Source organism: Cydia strobilella, chromosome 3, assembly GCF_947568885.1.
Source record: "Cydia strobilella chromosome 3, ilCydStro3.1, whole genome shotgun sequence".
Lineage (NCBI taxonomy): Eukaryota > Metazoa > Arthropoda > Insecta > Lepidoptera > Tortricidae > Cydia > Cydia strobilella.
Window position 1 is genome coordinate 11,402,836 of NC_086043.1, and position 22,771 is coordinate 11,425,606.

A 22,771-nucleotide genomic window follows, 5' to 3' on the forward strand; every position below is an offset into this window, starting at 1 on the left:
AACAGCTCATAAAAAATAAGTCTTTATTTGTACACATTTATAATCATCATCATCTTAATTATAATCATCATCAATAAAAGTAAAATTTATGTTGACAATGTTGACATTGACATTTCTGACGATGCGTTTTGAAATTGCATCGACTCAACTTGTGGCACTTGTGCGTTCAGAATTATATTCAACATCATTATAAAAAAAGAGCAGTACCCAAGTATAGAGCTGATGCTGAACTCTGGCTGTACCTAGTGGAACTCAAGTTTGGTGCAACATATGCACACGCTGTTTTGGTCTTCCGTCACATCAGATAGAGCTGATGCTGAATTCTGGCTTGTGACGTCACACCAGGGGGGGTGGGGTTTGCCAAATGTGACCAAGTGTGACAAGGAGGGGGGAGGGGTCAAAAAACCTCGAAATTCGTGTGACGTAATTAATGGATGAACCCTTAGTGGAACTCAGGTTTGGTAAAACATAGGCACCTACTGTTTTCGTTAACCGACTCGTCGTCGTCTGCCGATGTTGCATAACTAGGTGGGTCGATCAACTTTTTTTAACCGCCTTAAAAAAAAGGTTCTTACATTCTTAGTTTGACCCGTATGTTTGTATGTTGGCTGAACCGGTTGCCTTGATGCGGTTTTCGAAAAATGCTTGTTACATTCTGGACTTTCTGGAGGTTTTAGTATACCTATACATGGATGGTTTGAAAAACCAATTTCACTCGGTAGGTGGCGCTGCTATCGGTATACATATCGTCAAATTTGATTTGCTGAAACCGAATCAGATGAAAATTTTGTGTTTAGATGAAATAGTGTTTCTGAGTCCTCCTCTAACTTTTGAAGCATGGGTCCTAAAAATATGAAAAAAATCGTGAAAGTAAAGCTTATTAAAGACTTTCAAGAAAAACTATAGCAAACCTGATCGGTTAAGCCATTTTTGAGTTTTTGCAAAAAGTATATTTTGCCCCGACATGCTTTTGGCCGGTTTATTTTTATTTTTGGTCAGCAGGTGACTCAACTTGCTTATTCTATACTAAAAAATTCAGTTATGATGAACAACTACGAAAAAACGACGTTTTCTTATATCGTCTATTTTTGCTATTGGCTGAACCGGTTGCCTTGATGCGGTTTTCGAAAAATGCTTGTTACATTCTGGACTTTCTGGAGGTTTTAGTATACCTATACATGGATGGTTTGAAAAACCAATTTCACTCGGTAGGTGGCGCTGCTATCGGTATACATATCGTCAAATTTGATTTGCTGAAACCGAATCAGATGAAAATTTTGTGTTTAGATGAAATAGTGTTTCTGAGTCCTCCTCTAACTTTTGAAGCATGGGTCCTAAAAATATGAAAAAAATCGTGAAAGTAAAGCTTATTAAAGACTTTCAAGAAAAACTATAGCAAACCTGATCGGTTAAGCCATTTTTGAGTTTTTGCAAAAAGTATATTTTGCCCCGACATGCTTTTGGCCGGTTTATTTTTATTTTTGGTCAGCAGGTGACTCAACTTGCTTATTCTATACTAAAAAATTCAGTTATGATGAACAACTACGAAAAAACGACGTTTTCTTATATCGTCTATTTTTTATCTCTTTGTTAACTGAAACACCCTGTAGATCCTAAAGTATTGATCGTAGAGTAAAATAAATATAACCTAATTTGTAGAAAATATTATGTAAAAACTTTGGTTCGAAGTAATTATAATGCTATTTGTACAGATATTCGAGATACGAGCAAAAATCTGAAAAAAGGTACCCTCAACCCCCTCCTACACCCTCAGCACAAACCCCACCCCCGAGGACTTTTAGTATGTTCATCTGGACACCACAAGGTATATCCATACCAATTTTCAAAACTACACGAATGATTTCCGCACATTTGTTTAATTTTCTTGGGTTACCTCTGGCTTGCCTTAGCCGGCTGGCCAGAGTGGAGTCGTTAGAGCTATAATATAAGCTCCAGGGGTGGAAGTGAAATATGCATAAGACGCGAGTTGGCACAGTGGCTGTTAACAGCCACTGGGTAGAAAGCGGCGCACACCTCTCGACACCCCTGAGCCGCTCACACCGATGTTGCCCTTGAGCCATCCTAAACGTCGCGTTTTGTGAAGGCCCATCTTGTGAGGGCGAGTCACCGTCTGCCGGAAATAAAATTGGATACGGTTTTATTGGGCAGGCGTCCGGTTTTTTATCCCATAGCTCAGTACTTATTCCATCGCTTTCACCCAATAACCATGTTCATTTTAGATCCCATCAACTCTCAATAGTCCTTACACCCTGGCGTTGCTGCCTCTGCGTGCGTGCTATGACACGGGCAAGGGCAACATCCGCTCGGTGTACCCCTTACATTCCACTAAAGTGTCAAAATGGCTCAACGTGTTGGCTTCGGCTCCGCGCACGCCTCCAAAGGTCCAAAAGGTCCGGAACACCATAGTTCCGTGATGGGAAAGAAATCAATATATGTTTTTTTTTTTCAACAATTTTCAGTTTTCAGATTTCTTCCCCTATGTACACCTAATAGTCTACCTTGGTGCCAAATATCAAGTTTCTAAGTTATCTGGAAGTGGGTTAGGTTTTTGATCCATAAGTGCTTAATTAATCTAATGATTATCAATAAGTATATGATCGATTTTTTTTCCATCGAAATATCAAATAATTTTCAGTTTTCAGATTTTTTTTCTCTATATATTTACACCTTGATGCCAAATTTCAAGTTCCTAGGTCATTCTGGAAGTGGGTTAGGTTTTTGCGGAAAGGGTGGACAGCACTCTTATTACCTACTCATTGGATGTTTAATGCATGTGCGATCCAACGAGCACTATACTTTCTACTAACATAGGAATATATTTTTCCCCTCACTAGCTCGGAAAGTTGTCTTTTATCCTTCAATACAAGCGGGGAAAAACGCGTTTTATCCACTAGTGGGGAAAGTAATTTGACCTTGGATGGAGCGTGTTTAAGTAGCTTGACAGATAACAAAACGTAAATCATGATAATGATTCGTTCGATATTAATTATCATTAAATAAATGGTTTGAGAATCTAATGAAAAATACCAAATTTAGCTTTATTTAATGATTTTAAGTCATAAACATTAAAATTCCATAAGAAACGTTTGTTTTTTTATAATGATGTTAAATATAATTCTGAACGCACAAGTTGAGTCGATGCAATTTCAAAACGCATCGTTGACATTTCATACGTCAGAAATGTCAACATTGTCAACAATTTTTTTACTAAAAAACTTTTCTCACCGACTCGCGTAAAAATACACAACTTCCAGAGTTTTCTGTTATAATATCGTAAAGAAATGAGTGATTCCAGTGATAAAGATGATCTAACGCCTGTGGATGTTGCATTTTCCTCGCTATAGTGAGGTGAAAAGTTTTGTGTTATACACGGGCGCAAATGTATTTTACTTCTCGTGTGTTGAAACACTCGCTACGCTCAGGATTCTATTTTAGAACCACTCGCTTCGCTCGTGGTTCACCTATAGAATCCTTTCGCTTGCTTGTGTTTCAATTCTACACTCGCGGGTAAAATACAACTTTGCACCCTTGTATAACAAATAACTATTTCCCCTCACTAGCTCGGAAAGCCGTCTTTTATCCTTTAAAACAAGCGGGGAAAAACGCATTTTATCCACTAGTGGGGAAAGTAATTTGACCTTGGATGGAGCGTGTTTAAGTCACAGTCCTAAAATTTATGCTTATGTCATCCTAGTTCTGTGGTTTAAGTAGCTTTTGACAGATAACAAAACGTAAAACGCTCATAATAATGGTTCGTTCGATATTAATTATCATTAAATAAATGGTTTGAGAATTTAATAAAAAATAACAAATTTGGCTTTATTTAATGATTTTAAGTCATAAACCTTAAATTCCATAAGAAACATTTGTTTTTTAAATGATGTTGAATGTAATTCTGAACGCACAAGTTGAGTCGATGCAATTTCAAAACGCATCGTCAGAAATGTCAGCATTGTCAACAAAATTTTTCTCACCGGCTCCGACACGTAAAAATGCACAACTTTTGGAGTTTTCTGTTATAATATCGTATTATCGTAAAAAAAAAGCGATTCCAGTGACGAAGATGATCTAACGCCTGTGGATGTTGCACTTTCCTCGCTATAGTGAGGGGAAAAGTTTTGTGTTACACACGGGTGCAAATGTATTTTACTTCTCGTGTGTTGAAACACTCGCTACGCTCAGGATTCTATTTTAGAACCACTCGCTACGCTCGTGGTTCAACTATAGAATCATTTCGCTTGCTCGTGTATCAATTCCACACTCGCGGGTAAAATACAACTTTGCACCCTTGTATAACAAATAACTATTTCCCCTCACTAGCTCGGAAAGCCGTCTTTTATCCTTTAAAACAAGCGGGGAAAAACGCATTTTATCCACTAGTGGGGAAAGTAATTTGACCTTGGATGGAGCGTGTTTAAGTAGCTTTTGACAGATAACAAAACGTAAAACGCTCATAATAATGGTTCGTTCGGTATTAATTATCATAAATAAATGGTTTGAGAATTTAATAAAAAATACCAAATTTAGCTTTATTTAATGATTTTAAGTCATAAACCTTAAATTCCATAAGAAACATTTGTTTTTTTTAATGATGTTGAATGTAATTCTGAACGCACATTGAGTCGATGCAATTTCAAAACGCATCGTCAGAAATGTCAACATTGTTAACAAAAATTTTCTCACCGACTCCGACACGTAAAAATACACAACTTCCAGAGTTTTCTGTTATAATATCGTATTATCGTAAAAAAATGAGTAATTCCAGTGATGATGATGATCTAACGCCTGTGGATGTTGCACTTTCCTCGCTATAGTGAGGGGAAAAGTTTTGTGTTACACACGGGTGCAAATGTATTTTACTTCTCGTGTGTTGAAACACTCGCTACGCTCAGGATTCTGTTTTAGAACCACTCGCTACGCTCGTGGTTCAACTATAGAATCCTTTCGCTTGCTCGTGTTTCGATTCCACACTCGCGGGTGAAATACAACTTTGCACCCTTGTATAACAAATAACTATATATCTTATTGTTACTAACATAATGTTGTAAACAAACACCTGGTGTCTGAAATAAATATATTCATTTTTTTTAATGTATAAGTCCGTCATAAATCAGTCACAACAATGTGTCTGAGCTACGTTTATAAAAAATGTATTTTAGACAAGCTAAAGGGGCTTGAATAAATGTGCCCACGTTTGTAGGTATCAAAAGTAGCTCGAAATGGTTCGTGTAAGTTGCTGCGTCGCAAGTTCCTTTTTCTTTGAACTTGGCTGAACACGCTACTGCGTCTAAAAATAATAAATATCTAATAAATTTATGTAAAAATAAGAAAATAAGAAGATATATGTAAAAATTATAAAAATCTAATAAATTTGTAATAAAACAAATACCTACTATGTTCTCTGTGCACTATAAAGTCTATAAAACTAAACTGTGACTTCCCGCGCTACCTATATACCTATACTAATGCTAAATAAAGTTTTGTTAAATGTCCATAAGTATAATTTGTTCTTTGTGTATCTTTATTGAATTTAATAATAAATTAAAAGCAACAACCGACCATGGAAGTTATTACGTACCTACTTACCTACTAACTATAAAAATCTATAAATTTAGCAAATAATTTGTGATAATTCATTTGACTAATGATTATTTCCTAGTACCTACCAATAACTTACTTTGGTAAAACAATGCGACATAATTTTTTAAATACCTATAGGTACGCAACAAGATAATTAATCTTAGCCACAAATATTAGTTAAACACAGGTAAAAATACGTTTTTATTTATTTGGATAATTATCCGGGATCACTTTGATATTTGTAGATATTTGGAGGTATGTAGCATAACCGCAAAACATTGCAAAAGTTCAGTCAATGCAGTAATATTATTTATTTATTTAACATTTGTTACACAAAAATAACTTCCAGTACAACAAGGCATTGGCATTACATGATATCCACAATGTTTGTGTTATAGAGCGACGATTTCCACCAGTTAAGGCTAAATAAAACCTTTTTCTTTTAATACCACGTCGGTGGCAAACATGGATACGGCCCGCCTGATGGTAAGCATTCTCCGTAGTCTATGGACGCCTGTAACTCCAGAGGTGTTACATGCGCGTTGCCGATGCCGACTCTAACACACCGCACCTTCGTTGAGCTCTGGCAACCTAACTCATCGGCAGGAACACAACACCTATGAGTTATTTGGCTGCGGTTTTCTCTAAGGTGTAGGTACTTCCCCAGTTGGGCTCTAGCTGTTCTAGATCTGGAATGACATGTGCCTTTCCATACAATACAAAGCGAGATGACATTCACAGGGCCCATACAGTTGGAGTTTTTGGACGTAGTTTAAGGGACCGTCCCTTTGTTTGAAATAATTATTGAAAGTCATAATGTAACGATTATCATTATAGCTACATCAAATTAAGCCGAAAATGGGCGATCTGCGGAAATAATTCGTGTAGTTTTGAAAATTGATACAGTTATACCTTGTGGTGTACAGATGAACATACTAAAAGTCCTCGGGGGTGGGGGGTGAGCTAAGGGTGTAGGGGGGGGGGGGGTACTTGAAGGTACCTTTTTTCAGATTTTTGCTCATATCTCGAATATCTGTACGAATAGCATTTTAATTAATTCAGACAAAAAATTCTACATAATTTTTTCTACAAATTAGGTCATATTCATTTTTACTCTAACATTAATACTTTACGAGGTACAGGATGTTTAAATTAACAAAGGGATAAAAAATAGACGATTTAAGAAAACGTCGTTTTTTCGTAGTTGTTCATCATAACTCAAATGTTTAGTTTAGAATAAGCAAGCTTAGTCACCTGCTGATCAATTATAAAAATAAACGGCCAACATCATGTCGGGCCATGCTCAGTGTAGAGTTCCGTAGTTACCCATCCGTCAAAATATACTTTTTGCAAAAACTCAAAAACGGCTTAACCGATCAGATTTGCTATAGTTTTCCATGAAATTATTTACTAAGCTCTACTTTCACGATTTTGGCTTAAAAGTTAGAGGGGGACTCACAAACATTATTTTTTCTTTCAAAGCGAATATTTCCGGAAATATCACGTTTATCAAAAAAATGTTCTTAAAGACTCACATTCATTTTAAAAGACCTATCCAATGACACCCCACACTATATGGTTGAAGCGAAAAAAAAAATTCATCCCCACTTCTCGACCATGGTCTAACTTTTGAACCATGGGTCCAAAAAATATGAAAAAAATCGTGAAAGTAAAGCTTATTAAAGACTTTCAAGGAAAACTATAGCAAACCTGATCGGTTAAGCCATTTTTGAGTTTTTGTAAAAGGTATATATTGCGGGGCGGGTAACTACGGAAGTACGAAACCATACACTGAGCATGACCCGACATGCTCTTGGCCGGTTTATTTTTATTTTTGATCAGCAGGTGACTCAACTTGCTTATACTATACTAAAAAATTCAGTTATGACGAACAACTACGAAGAAACGACGTTTTCTTATGTCGTTTATTTTTCATCTCTTTGTTAACTTAAACACCCTGTAGCTCCTAAAGTATTGATCGTAGAGTAAAAATAAATATAACCTAATTTGTAGAAAATTTTATGTAGAAACTTTTGTTCGAAGTAATTATAATGCTATTCGTACAGATATTCGAGATACGAGCAAAAATCTGAAAAAATATACCTTCAACCCCCCCTACACCCTCAGCTCACCCCCCATCCCCGAGGACTTTTAGTATGTTCATCTGGACACTACAAGGTACAACTATACCAATTTTCAAAACACACGAATTATTTCCGCAGATTTCTTTAATTTTCTTGGGTTATTCCTAATAGTGGCAATTTAAAAAGTACCTACCTTCAATGCGCATTTTCTTATTAGGCACATGCGCCGGTTAGATACATGCATTGTGTAAAATTGGGAACAACGGTCTAATATGGGTTCAGTTCAGTGACAATGATGTAAGTAAGCGTAGATTTCTAACTAGTTATTCGGGGTCCATAAATTACAGTTGAACCATTATCAAAAAATAGTATCGTTACAAAACGACCCGCTGCATGTACCTAATTATAACTACACAGTAACCTAGCAGGCACGAAGTGGGTTATAGGCACGCACTTTAAAAATCACAGCCGTCTCATCTCCATCAAGCTTTATTGCTACCTTTGCTACCTATTCAATTTTACGATAACTTTTCGCTGGTAACCGTTACTGTAAGTAGCGGGCGTGCCGAGCATGATGCGCTTTCAAAGCTTTGCACTGAGTTATATCTAGGTAGCTATATAAAAGTGAGCCAGCGGAGCGACCGGCAGTTCCTCCACAGAATCTGTCCGAGTCCGACGTATCAACCTTCACCATGCAGCGACTAACCTTGTTTTTACTCTCGGCGGTGTTGGCTGTCGCTCTGGCAGGTTAGTGCCCTTTCGTTTAGTTTTTGCCGCTGTTCGATGCGACTGTCACTTGTTTTTTTGGATGGTAACATCCGATCGGATCGAGTTTTTTAGCGGCCTTATTTGCGAAACAATAGGGACGACTATTACGCGGGAACTCGCGTCAATGCCGTTGATTTTCAAACTTTTGAAAACCTCGGATCTGCAATAATTTCTGTCGGCAGAATATTAGACATGAACGAATCAAATACTATAATTTCCGATATCAAATGGATGACTCACTTTATAAAAAACTCTTCGTCTCAGTTGTTTCCTCGTGGATTTTCATTATCAGACCACGGTTCTGATGACAATGATAAGAAGTTTTCGAAATTATGGCTAGTAGAGTTTATGGCTCCTGTACACCATGGCCCAGTGTAGGCCAGTCCAAGGGACGTATTTATGCCTTAGAGGGAGCAAGTGATATTGCTATCTCATTCCACCGCATAGCTGCGTCCCTTAGACTGGCCTACGCTGGGCCATGGTGTACAGGAGCCATTAGAATATAATGTTTTTCAAACAGGACGGGAAGAGTAGGGTGACATTTGAATTTTTATCATTCCATGCTATTAACGTTACAGATCAATCCTTTTTTAACAAAAAAATAACTTAAATGCTAATAGGCCAAAAATATCTCCGTAGCTTAGAATATCTCATTAAAATAGACACAAATCACCAAAATATATAATTATGATGTTATAAAAATAGAAAGATAAATTTTAATATCGTTGAGTTTCATTATGTAAATCGGAACTCAATTGGACCGAATCGATTCCGCTCGTTTCAAATTGTTACAGTCGCGTTCAATTGTGAATTTGTTTAAAAAAATGAATCATCACCTATAGAATCGGTTATATGGCCTCTGCAGATTTAATCGAGAATCGTAAAAAATCGTTTCTAATTTGCATTTATCACAACCCTATAATCACTTTGTGACATAGGTACTTAAGTACGTTAGGTAGGTAGCAAAGTGACGTCAGCGACGTCATAATGACGTAATGATGATGTCATAAAGAAGTCGCTGACGTCATAATGACGTATAAATGTTACCTGGGAAGTGCGACAGAGAGGCAACACGTCGAACGTGGTTCGCGGTAGGCCCTCTAAGCTAGTATTGATTGATACCCGAGCAAGCGAAAGATGCCAAAATTGAACCACGAGCGTAGCGTGTGGTTAGCAGAGGAAACTTGAGCATTGCGATGGTTTCAAGGCACGCACGAAGGTAAAACTTCGCTACCGAGTGAAACACAAGACACCACATCAACGAGAGGAAAATACTGTAATAAAATATTACAAATTAAATCTAAATGAACGCTATTATTAAATATTAAATTTATCATTCAAAATCATAACTTAAAAGTAAACCAGCCAACATGCAGAAACAACTCAAATCAACTTTGCCTTTATTTGTACGGGAGCCATTAGAATATAGCTTAGTGTTTTTCAAACGGGACGGGAAGGGTAGGGTGCCTTTTTATTTATCAGCTGTATGTTGAGAAAAATATAAGGCTCTACATTAATATACCTAATGTTAGCAGTGTAAGTAGGTATTCCTAAAAATATCTAAAAAAAAAACAAATTAAAATATACCTAACTGGGCCAGAAAACTAAATAAAAACTAGCAAAGAAATGCTAAAATAACATCTTAATAAAATAAAATAAAACGGAAATAGAATTCAAAAATTCTACCAATGATTAAAAGAGTTTTCTTAAAATTTCCTTTTTCTCATTAAGAGCCGTCGCTGACTACCACTTTGATGACTTCAGGCTGTCTCGGCCTTCTTTGCCGATAAATATTTAAAGGTGCTTACTATTGTGGTTACACACAGCATAGAGTAACTTATACTAGAGCGGTACTGTCATAGTAAATTTTGTAACCCCAGTAAATTCACTGCCATCTGTCGACACACTTTAAAACTAAAAATAAATATTTTTAAAAATACGATAAAATGTATTTAGATATGGATAAATGACTTTTTTTATTTGCATTAATTATTTTTATGATTTTGACCCATGTTAAGGATAGTTGCTGTATTTAATAAATAAAAATAAAATAAAAATAAAATAAATGTTCTTTCACTGATATGCGTTAAAATTGTTAAATAACAAACGAAACCGTGAACGCCATCTATACGACAGTTGGCCAAAGCTAGTAGCGCCCTCTGAACGAGAATCTAATTTTCTTGATTTTCGAGGCACGTTTTTTCCTTAGACTGTATCCATCTATTACGGAGTTATATCTATCTTTGCACACAGTAAAAAACGAAAACGCTTAACAAGCATAGCGATTCACAAAGCTTACGAAGATCTTCACTACAGATGTACCAATGCAAGCTTGACCTCCGATCACGCATAGTTGTCTGCCATCCCGAGATCAAATTATACAACATTTATACAAGAATTTGTGGAAAATGAGAAGACTTGTGAATAGATAGGATCGAGGCACTCACAAGGTTAAGATCATCACAGTACGTAATTAATCTTTTATGTTTAAGTCGAAGCGACGACCTTCTTTACCCGATCGTGACTAACTTTATTCTTGATGATCAACAAATAGGTTGTTGTATTTCTAAATCCATATGATTACATACTTTGGTTTATTTGGAGACCCTTTAAGATTCGTTATGCGGAATTAGCCAGGGATTTGTCAAGGGTATGGTAGGTAATATATAGTATTTGTTTATTTTATCTTTTTTGCACATTACAAGAAAGTACAAACGGAGGACTTAATGTATGTAGGTATGTAGTACTAGTAGGTGACTTACCTATACCTACCTTGTTGTGGTCAATGTTAATTAAACAATATATTTATAATGGATGCACATGGCTCAGACTTGCACCTACCTATGCTGATCAACATGCCACCAGAAAAAATGTGTGGTCCCAAAGACCAGAGTTGAAATGCCCCCTTTTAACTAACAGTACCCGTAACGTACTTTCTGAGGAACGACGTTGAACGACAACGGCATACTGCATTCGGAGCGCAGTGAAACAATGCATGTACTGTTACTGCATTCCTGGCAGTAGAACGAACAATACCTACGTAGTACGTACTGTGCGCGTGCTTACTACAATGTCGACTTGACCCAGCTCAACACAAAAACAACCTGAACCCCAACAACCCGCCGGTAAACAAACTGTAAAACATAAACCGACTGACTTTACAAAACAGTATATCATCTTTTTGTGGTCTTCTACAGTGGCTCCATTTCATCAAAAGTCGGTTTCCACAAGAGGAAATGCCACAGTTACTATGAAAAATACCCAAAACACAAGGTATAGCTGTGCCTTCAGAATCCCATGACCATCAGATCCTGAGTATCCTGACGTAACGACAGATGGTCTAACCAGTATTGGTATAACGTTTAAAAATATAATAAAAAGCAATTCCAGTCGCAATTTGAGAACCGCACCATTTTGTTGAATTTAGATGAATTTATCCACAATTCAATCAAATGTCTCGAAACCGCCAACATTTTTATAGGTATCGTAACTTTGTAGACAATGGATAACATGTCTGCTGCACATTCCAGAAGGCCAGTTCTACGTGCCCCGCGCGTACTACACGATCGACTCTACAGGGCACGCGTCGGTGCCTGTGCCCCTGCAGCGCCTGCGTCGGTCCTTCAACCCCTACCCCGGCCCTGGATCTGATGCTAATGCCAACGCTAACGCCAACTCATGGGGAGGCAAGTACCTACTCAGTACTCAGTAACTGATGCTTTAAGTACGACCACCTTGATACGATGACTCTACGGGCACTCTACTATTTCACATAGGTACATTACGTACTCGTAAAAATAGCACTAAAATACACCCTCTGCCCTGCCCTGCTTTAGCAATGCGAACTTGCGAATGCAAGGGAGGCATGTATTGTGTTCTATAGGTCTTAGGTAGTACCTAAATGATGCTGTAGGGTTTTTGGCACAATGACTGGTCAAAAGCTACTACATAAATAGATACTAGCGGTTAGTAGAAGCGTTTTTTCGTTTGTATGGTTTAAGGTTTCAAAAATAAAGTTTCAACATAACAATTTATTTACGTATTTTAAAGTTTAAACTGCAATTTTTTTAATGATAAAATTAATAGATTACCGTAAATATATTATTAGCTCAACTTTATTGAATCCGGAACTAATCATCACTAAAATGCGATGGGTGATTCAATCGAGATGACTGAGAATCATGACATCGCAATAACATTCATTCATTGACCGGTCGAGGAAATCCTTGATGATTCGAAGCTAATCTTAACCACGACTTTCCTATAAATTAAAATGCAGTTAATTATATACCACCTACCTCGGTACTAACATACTAACATTGACTTAATTGGTGGTAATGTTAGGAACCTGTTTTAAAATATAAAATTTGCCTCAAGCCAACATGCCAATCGTTTACGCTTCGTAGCGAACGAAACGTAACTAATATGTCGCACTAATATGAAATAGTGATATAGAGAGATGACTACGCTACGCAACGGAGCGTTAACGATTGGCATATGTTGGCTAAGCACCCTGAAACCTAAAATAAGGGAAACTGGAGCTTCGAGCTTCAAAACTTTAAGAATGGGTTAGTGTTAACTCTTTTGTAGGTAGGTAGGTACTTTTGATCCTTATCAAAATTTAAAATTTTAATTGATTCATTAAGAAATATTATTGACCGTACCTGAAGTTTACTAGCTAAAATTATCATTAAATTTTGCAATCATAGGTTTTTATTCTTAACTTGCTTGTTCTAAATAAAAACCACTAACATAACTGTTTGAAGTACATAGATAGGTACTCGTCTTGCCTTAAACAACGGAACACGTCCAAACGGGGAATGGCAACGGAATGGTAATTGATATGCACAAAATGAGTTCTTAAGTAGAGCATCATCGACGTGCGGGGCCACCACAATATTCTAATCGCTTTTCGAGTTCCTACTTGCAAACCTCTGTCTCAGGCAAACCAGTATAAGTGTAAACTTGAGCCGAAATAAAATATGCACGATTTAAGGGTACAGTTTGTACTGTTCTAATGAGATGAATTCTTGACTCTATGCGATCGCAACACGGCTAAGGTGTATCGCCGCTGCGTTGGCGCCGTTCGAATAACGGTCTTCGATCACCCATCACCCGCCAATGCGCAAATAGGAAAAAAAAGATCCATGAAATCATTAACTACTTTCTTAAAAAAAATTTCATAAAAACTAGTGTCAGCTACTTGAAGATCAATCACCCGCGACGAAACGTGAGGAACCTAGCTGCTTTTGAGTAGACACACAAAGTAGGTATTATGCTAACTTAATAGAATTCTTGACTCTATTTACCACATTGTCAATAAGTATATAATTGCTCAATTCGTGGTAAATGTGGGTTCAGTGAACTAACAGTGCCTGGCAGGTGGATGGTACAGCAGACCAAATAAGTACCTAAATATATTCTGCCCAATATACCCGTAAATAAGGTACATAATAACTTAGGTATAATAAATTCTTAGCAAATGTGTGCGCCCTTCTCCTGGGGACAATATCCTACTTGGATATTCGAGGTATCTATACATACAGAATGTTCAGTAAATAATGGACAACCTTCTGACTACCGACAGGTCAACTTAGGCTGGTCCAGAAATGGCCTTATAGATTTTTTTAAAGTTTCACGGTGTTCGAGATAATCTAACTTTTCTTTCTTTTTTAATAGCTAGCACCTTACTCGTACTTCACTTAAATGACCACCTAGGCCATCTTATTTTTATAAATATTTTTTATTAATGTTAATATGTAAATAGCATGTGCTTATCAGAAAATACCATTTTAGAATTATATATATTTTGGTCACTGGTGGATACATTTTTATTCGCCGCATGCGATCGAAAAACGTCAGTGCTTAGAAGGCTGTCCGTTATTTTACTGGACACCCGGTATAAGAATCAACTTAAGTATCTAATACAAAAGCCACTTTTAAGTAGGTATATAAAGCATGGGAACTATCTGAAATTTAACGTATATTCTTAGTATATGATGGTTGTTCTTGTCTACGTGACAGCGTGATAAAACTGTGTCCGTCCCTTTCTATCCAGCGGTGATAAAAGTGACAGTTATTGTAGGGTGGCCCTAAAATGCATAGTCTCGCAAAATTGTATTGAGATGACATCAGTCACCGTGCCCAAGCAGTTTGGAAAATACCTACCTACTACTTATAGGCTAAGCAAATCAGACGACTAAAGAAATTACATCCTAATTTTGTTTTAATTACAAAAATATTTAGTGATCATTCACTGATTAACTGAGTGATTGTTCATACAAAACGTTGGTTTAAAATTAATCGCAATTTAGCGTAAGTAATGTATGTTACCTATCTAATCTATTTGCACCATCAACGATTACCTCCGGAATACCAATCAATCAGAATAATTACTAACGATGGTTTCTTAGAAACTATATTAATTTCATAATAATATTGACGAACTGTATATTGTATGAGTTTCTTAGACACTATACTCTGTTATTATTATATTATTTTTATACTGTTCCAGAACTAGGCTATTATTGCAATCAAAATCTCTACCAGTTTATTCTAGTTACCTAGTTCTCGGGTTAGGATACTTAAATATATACATACATTTTCTCCACGCAAAAGTGACAACACAATGACCCACACACGTTTAAGTGCACTGTAGCTTTACCACGAGTTTGACCCTGGCATATTCGCTAGCGTTTGCGTAACTTTCTTTCTTTGAGATGTATATAAAGTAAGTTATGCAAACGTTAGCGAATATGTCAGTGGCAAACTCGTGGTATAGGTACTGCAAAAAATTGGGAAGTAAAGGATGGTGACGTTGTTTTCAGGTGGCACTGCTAACGCAAACGCGAACGCTTATGCCGGCGGTCGCTTCCCCGGTGGTGCCGGCGGTCACTTCCCCGGTGGTGCCGGCGGCAGCTGGGGCGTCCCCGGAGCGTACGGAGCTGCGAAGCCCATGGGGTAAATAACTGAGTCTAATTAATATTACAGTTGGGAATGCAAGCCGGTAAAAAATTGTGTAAAAATTACCGGTAATTTCTCATAAGATCAGATGAGATAAAACGCGCACAGGGACAAGTAGAACACTTTAACTTTATGGAATCGTCGTAGTGTTCGTTTTGCTCCATCGTCATCTTCCTCGCGTTATCATTATCACGGCATTTTGTTTTGCCGCGGCTCATGGGAGCCTGGGGTCCGCTTAGCAACTAATCCCAAGAATTGGCGTACGCACTCGTTTTATGGAAGCGACTGTCATCTAGCCTTCCAACCCCGAGAGTAAACTAACGTCTGGTTTACTATCGGGATTAGTCCGGTTTCCTCACGATGTTTTCCTTCACCGAAAAGCGACTGGTAAATATCAAATGATATTTCGTACATAAGTTCCTGAAAACTCATTGGGTACGAGCCGGGGTTTGAACCCGCGACCTCCGGATTTAAAGTCGCACGCCCTTACCGCTAGGCCACCAGCGCGCAAAATAAACCATGTTCTTCCCTTATCTCACCTTACGAGATATTTACCGGTTGCATCTGGGGGCACCCCCAAACCCCCCGCCAAGACGAGCCAAGCGAAGCGTAAGCGTTACCTATTCCCTTTCCTCGAAACGCTTCGTAATTTTTTTAACCCTCATTAACTTGGGTTTGGTGTAACCAGGCGGCCTAGTCAAGGTAACAATCGCTTGCGCTTCGCCATCGATCGATATATATATATCATAATATATATCAGTGTGACAGTGACAGTTGCGTTTCGTTTGCTACGGATACGGAACGTTAGCGATTGGCATCTCCTCTACGATGCCTGATAAACAAAATTCTCGGGATACGTTGTCAAAAGTGGACTTATTAAAGGAACATAAAGTTATAATTGCATTATTAATATCTAAAAACCTTGATTTTATCACTGATTCACTCCTAGAAATGGAAATCCGGGGTCCTAAAAAGCTGAAATTTGGTATGTATTAGTACAGGTTCCGTACATTACACAATTTTTAACAATGCATTTTTTTATGTGAAACGTGAGTGAATTGTCTAAAAAAACCGTCTAAGTAATTCCGTCCGTGTCTAAGTAATTAAGTCCGATTCACGCTTGACTGAACATTTCTAATAGATTTTCCTGTCATCTATAGGTAAAGAAATATTTTGTGTATTTATTTCAAAATTTTACCTAGTAGTTTCGGAGATAAAGGGTGGGGAATGGTAATTTTTTGCCTATTTTCTTGACAAACTTCTAAACTGCTTATCCTAAAATTATGAAAAAAAAACATTTGAGATACTCACAATAAGCTCTTTCATTTTATATGTAACACGGTATAGTTTGAAAAACTTTATTTTTAATTTTCTCATTTCCCCCAAAAGTGGCCCCCATGTTTAAAATTCATTTGTTTACGTTACATGTCCATCTTTGGGTCACAAACTTACATATGTGTACCAAATATCAACTTAATTGGTCCATTAGTTTCGGAGAAAATAGGCTATGACAGACGGACAGACAGACAGACAGACGCACGAGTGATCCTATAAGGGTTCCGTTTTTTTCCTTTTGAGGCACGGAACCCGAAAAAAACTTGGAACTTTTACCCCCCAACCCCTTAAATTAGGGGATGGAAGTTTGTATGCCGCTTCCGCAAATTTTGATGCTAGCTAGAGATCTGCATGTTGATATAGAGACCCTTTTCATAAATAATAAAATATATATAAGTATTTTTAGTAAATCATCCCCCACCTTAAATTTAGGGGCTGGAAGACAGACATAAGCAAGTTAAGCAACTTACAAAAAAAAGTGAAATCCCACCAAATACATTTTTATATAAAATTTTGCCAAGACGAGATTATATAGCTAGCACTGTCAAAAAGTTATCAGATCTCATGTAGAGTCAAGCTTCTAACTCTGCACGCCCTAATTATACAAGCCCTAACTTCACAAACTACACCTTAGTCAAAATATGTGGCTAGGGGCCCGTTTATACAAAACTTGTAGCTTATAATACAAGTGGAAGTCCCTAACAAAAGCTGTCAAAAAGGGACTTCCACTTGTATTACAAGCTACAAGCTTTTGATAAACGGGCCCTTGGTCGTTTCGCTACAGTCACATGGGCGTAAGGTGAAAACTTTATTCACTGTTCATTGCTTTTCTGTTTTACAATAGTTCTTGTAGATAGTAACAAAACGGCCAAGCCACTTAATAGTTTGACTAAGGCGTAGAGTTTGTAAAGTTAGGGTTTGTAGAGTTAGAGCGTGTAGATAGGTATACGTCGTTTTTTTAGCATTAGAAAATGACTACACGGTTATGATGTGTCTTTTTATTGATAAACAATTTTGAAAAATAAGTTACAGCAAATATATAACATTTATATATTATATATATGTTCATTTACATTCTTTTGGTTTCATAAGTAATAATTACAATTTGTTTTAAAGCGTTTTTCAATAAAAAGACACGTCAAGATCGTGTAATCTTTTCTAATGCTAAAAAAACGAGGTATAGTTAGGAGCTTGGCTCTACATGAGAACTGATATGTAACTTTTTGACAATGCGAGCCATATGGTCTCGCGTTGGCAACATTTTACATGAAAATGTTTTTGGATATTTTTCTCTTATTGTTTTGGACCTCACCAAGGCGGGTTAGGACTTGACTACTAGTAATGTGACAGTGGCGCCATGCCATCCAATTATGTAGGAACAGCCAGTGATTGTCAATGTCATAGGGATCAGCATTCTTCGCAAGGAGTAAGGTTTCAAATAGGGTTACGGTAGTTATGCGACATATGCATGGTGGTGAGAATCGATGTTGACGGATTGTTAGCGTCAGAGTTATGGCAAGCCAATAATATATGAAGGAGGAACTAACGGCCTCATCTCAATGGTTTACACATTGTGGTTACAAATGGTCACACGCATGGGGTATAGGATTCGTCAACTAATGCATCACCAAACCGTCTGTCACCGTTAAAGAGTTCGCGAAATTTTATTGTATGGGAAGTCTTATAGTTCATTGCTGAGTGACGTTAGTCAGTCCGCCACTGTGGTTGGTGCTAACTCTCATGCTTTTTTAAATTTCAAGTCTTGTTGCTAGCTGCAACCTGCAATCGATAAGAATAGACCTCATAAGTACATTACTCATCATCACAATCAAATGAACATCAGTGACTAATTTGCCCTTTTTGTCCCTAGGGCTTAGCGGGCGAGCGACATAACTAACTCCGGTGTGAGCCATCCTGAACTTTTCCACCAGCTGCACGCGCCGCGCGCCGCCGCCCCGCGCCCCGCGGCCTACCGTGCAGCTGCCGGAAGACCATTTTATTGTATCTAAGTTGTTACTAATAAAAAATGCATTTTGAAATGTTGAATTACTTCGCTTTCTCTCCTGGATGTCTTAAACTGGATGAGACATACACTTAACTGTTCATAAACGAAACGCACGCTCAACACTGACGCTGACTGACATACGACCTTCAAACCTCCAAGAAAAGAGCGTACTCCCATCTTATACGCCAGCAGCGCACTTACAAGTCTTACAACCCGGTGTTGCGGGTGTCCATGGGCAACGGTAATCGCTTACCATCAGGCGATTCGTCTGCTCGTTTGCCTCCTAATATCATAAAAATAATCAGGGTTTCTACTAATACTACTATACGGAACTACACACATCTTACATCTTATCGTATACCCGATATACCTACCTACTAAACAAGACTAAGTGCGAAATGGCTTGCGCCCCCATATCGATGTAATACGCTTCGGTCGATCGTATCGTATCACAGGTCTAATATGGTACCCACTGAACTAACTAACGGATATTAGCAATAACCTCAAAGCGCAAAACTAATAAGTTAATGGCACACATTACATTACTCACGTAGGTAACAACGGAGGTGCAAAAAAATAAACAAAAAATAATCATGTTGCCGGTTTTTATAACAATTCATGTAATACAAGTTTAGGAAATATATATAGGCAACGACCTTGGTAGATTTTGATAAAATCGTACAGTGGAACCTTGATAGCACGAATCTTATCGACTTGGCGAAGTTTTTATAGGTTTTTGTTCATCTTAAATAGCTTTCAAGTTACAGAGGTAAAACGCATGAAAAATTCGTATTAGAGAGGTAATTATAGGTACAAACGTGTAAAGTAAAGTCTTATACTGAGGTTTGTTAGTAAATAAATTCGAGATAGAGGTGATAAAATAATACGCCAATTTTTTCGAGTTATAGAAGTAAAATTTCATAGGTAAAAATTGTACGCGTTAATAGTGAAGGGAATCGTGAGTTACTTCGTCTTTATGAGGTTAAATAATTGGAGTTATGGAGGTTTGATGGGAAGGAAATGGCATTTTATTTCGTTCTAACGAGGATTTCGTCTTATCGATGTTCGAGTTATTGAGGTTCCACTGTATATACTGTGCTGCAGCCAAGTGTGCAACTTTCGTGAGCATGTATTTTGATATTGCTTAAAACATCTGGCACAGATGAAAAGGCCTATTATATATACATATTATAACATCATTTGTCAACTGTCAAATAACTTGTAGTTTGCCTCGGGGAAGTTTGCAGTTCCCGGGACACGCGGCAGACGCGTTCCCAAAATTAGCAGTACAACACAACGCGCAATTAAATAGTATAAGATAAGTAGGGAAACTATTTCGCACCAAGATTGGCGATTCGAGATCTCGCACGAAAAATCTAAATCGAGTCCCAATGGGTGTTTCGAGATCTCAACCGTCAGACTTTCGAGATCGAGATTAATCTCGACGAGATCGAGATTTGGCAAAGTATTTAAAAATGTGATATTTTGACTAAAAACTAAGAATATTTATACTACTTATTTAGGGTATGTCATGTTATATTTTGAAAAAAAAAAAAAACATATGAAATCAACATTTCATACAATATCCACTTTTATTTAAAAAAAAACAAGGAATATATATATAGCTCTAATTTGTAATAAGTAAAAAGTAGTAATAATTATTTTTAATTATAATTGTAAGCAGATACACTAACATGCACAGTTGATATTTTTGACAAGCACTGAGCAACTTACAAAAAAGTGTTGGGTTAGCGAGTAAAAATCATATAAATAATTGTGGCTACGATAAGTTAGCCCAATTCTTCCCAACAGGACTAGTCAACGTGCCAATCGCCTACGCTCCGTAGCGATCGAAATTCGAAACCACCTCACCTGTCACTGTGGAAGAGCGATAGATACACACAAAGCGTTTCGTTGTCGTAGCGATAGCAATTGTCACCTTGGCTAGGCAGAGCTTTTATCGTCAGCTAAAGTCACACACAATAGCATATAAACAACATGAATCTAAGGTCAAAAAGATTACTTAAAACAAAGTAATTCACATGGATCAATATTTTTAATCTCGTTCAAGATCTCGAAAATATTTATCTCGACCGAGATTACGAAAATCGAGATTTCCTATCGACGAGATTGAATCTCGAAAATTCGTGCAAGATCTCGCATATAAATTGCATTCCGTAAAGATCGGAAATCAAGAAAAAGTTATACTCGAATAGATGGCGTCACCCACATCTTTGGCCTATACTCGGGTAGATGCCGTTGACCACACCGTTTGATATACTGTAACTATTTTAACAGATATCAGTAAAAAAACATGGATCAGTCATATGGCGTTCTAAAAAAAATATCAATAAAAAATTTATATATATATAAAAAAATTTTATATATATATATATATATATATATATGTATACACATATACACATATACACATATATGTATAGATTATATAGGTAGGCGCACTTCGCCCCCTTCACCTTAATAGTTACATCAATATTCTCAGAATTAATTAATTCACAGACGACAACACTGATTATGCCAAATAGTTACTAGCTTAATCGGGCTCAGGTTAGGGTTTAAATACTTAAAATGATTGTGGTACCTAAATTACTAATAAAGTATAATTTTAACAGCCCCGGGATGACCCGACGTATGTTCGGTGCAGTGAACGGCGCCAACTCGGTCTCTGCCAGCTCCTCGGTGGATGTCGACGGGGAAGGCAACGGTTCTTACGACGTGTCTTCTTCAGTTGGCTACTAAACAGAATTCACCATGAACAGCGAATGATGGTCGAGCTTTTATCGTCTGTCTTTGAGGCCGTCACGTTGTATAATATAACAAACAAGTATGCGCGAGGGTGACGCATGAATAGACGAACAGCCGAAAAAGCGCAACCATCACATCTGGACTGTAACTACTCTACTGACTGCAGTTTCAATTCCTAATCAGCCCTATAATGTGGATGTTTAGATATAAATATATATATATATATTTAGGTATAACGATAACGACAAATGACTTCAGAATTGTTTCTCCGTCTTATATGATCAAGTACGCCATAGTAAATCTATGGCGAACTTGATCTTAGAAAACGGGCAGGTTATACTAATATTAAATTTCTAAGTAGGTATTCTTGTGAGTTCGCGTAAGCTTTACTTAGGTACTTTAAAAATAGGGGTAACTTTGCTAAACTTACCCACCTATTTATTAAATTTTAAAATCTTTTTTTTGTGATAATTATTATTGAAAAAGTTTTAATAAAATGGACTATATCTGTTATGTGTAGAAAGCGCACACGCTTCACACACCTTACTTAATTTAGTCGTCCTAACTGGAAGCCTAAAAAGGATCCTAAAAAAATTGTTTCTTGTTAGTGCAGTCAGGTTCTTACTAAATGCATCTTTACGATTTTATTTAGGATTCTGAGTAAGATGTGTGAAGCGTTTTAACTAAAGTTAGTAGGTACCTGCTACCTTTACGTTCCTATTGCGAATATACTTTTTGGTTCCTAATCAGAAGGAAACCCGGACTTTAATGTGTGAATTTATGTATCAATAAATACATTAATGTCATTGTCAATGTGATTTTGTAAGAACCTACGAAAAATCCACATTAAACAATTGAATTAGGTAAACCTTCGTTAGTCTCAAATTAATTTGCGTGTACAAGCAGCACCAAGCAGATACAAACGCAATGATGCGTGTTAATTAAAACTAATTGCAACATTACGAGTATGTGTGATAAAGTGTTTCAAAATTTACAATAGTGTAGGTTTGGATTACTGTTGTAGCTTTTAGTAATAGCTTATTTTAAGGTAATTTCACTAGATATATTTTAATATATGTATAGGTGTATCGTTCAGGATGGATCACAAATAAATATATGCATTTTATATCTCATTACTTATTTATTACTTTATTGGTCTAGAGTTATCGACACCTAATTAGTAAATTATTCACCGATTTCGTACTTGTAAGTCTTATTTAGTAACAATGTAAAAACAGTAGCAGTGCCT

General features: G+C 37.1%; 1 protein-coding gene across 2 annotated transcripts; it reads left to right on the forward strand.

The window, feature by feature from the left end:
* The first annotated feature begins 8,272 nt into the window (after positions 1 to 8,272).
* LOC134755830 (uncharacterized) lies at positions 8,273 to 22,655 on the forward strand. 2 transcript variants are annotated; one of them, XM_063692441.1, is made up of 4 exons: positions 8,273 to 8,432; positions 11,984 to 12,139; positions 15,281 to 15,413; positions 21,390 to 22,655. In XM_063692441.1, exons 1-4 carry the CDS (start codon positions 8,378 to 8,380, stop codon positions 21,514 to 21,516), a joined length of 471 nt encoding a protein of 156 aa, XP_063548511.1. In that variant the 5' UTR covers positions 8,273 to 8,377; the 3' UTR covers positions 21,517 to 22,655. The 2 variants fall into 2 exon arrangements, with proteins under 2 accessions (XP_063548511.1, XP_063548512.1); XM_063692442.1 differs by lacking the exon at positions 21,390 to 22,655 and adding an exon at positions 18,622 to 18,797.
* The last annotated feature ends 116 nt before the right edge of the window (positions 22,656 to 22,771 follow it).

Excerpts from the sequence above, each read along its gene's own strand:
- LOC134755830 (XM_063692441.1), top strand. The coding sequence starts at position 8,378 with ATGCAGCGACTAACCTTGTTTTTACTCTCGGCGGTGTTGGCTGTCGCT. Across the intron at positions 8,433-11,983 it reads GTTGGCTGTCGCTCTGGCAG|AAGGCCAGTTCTACGTGCCC; the intron begins GTTAGTGCCCTT and ends TGCACATTCCAG. Across the intron at positions 15,414-21,389 it reads GGAGCTGCGAAGCCCATGGG|CCCCGGGATGACCCGACGTA; the intron begins GTAAATAACTGA and ends TAATTTTAACAG.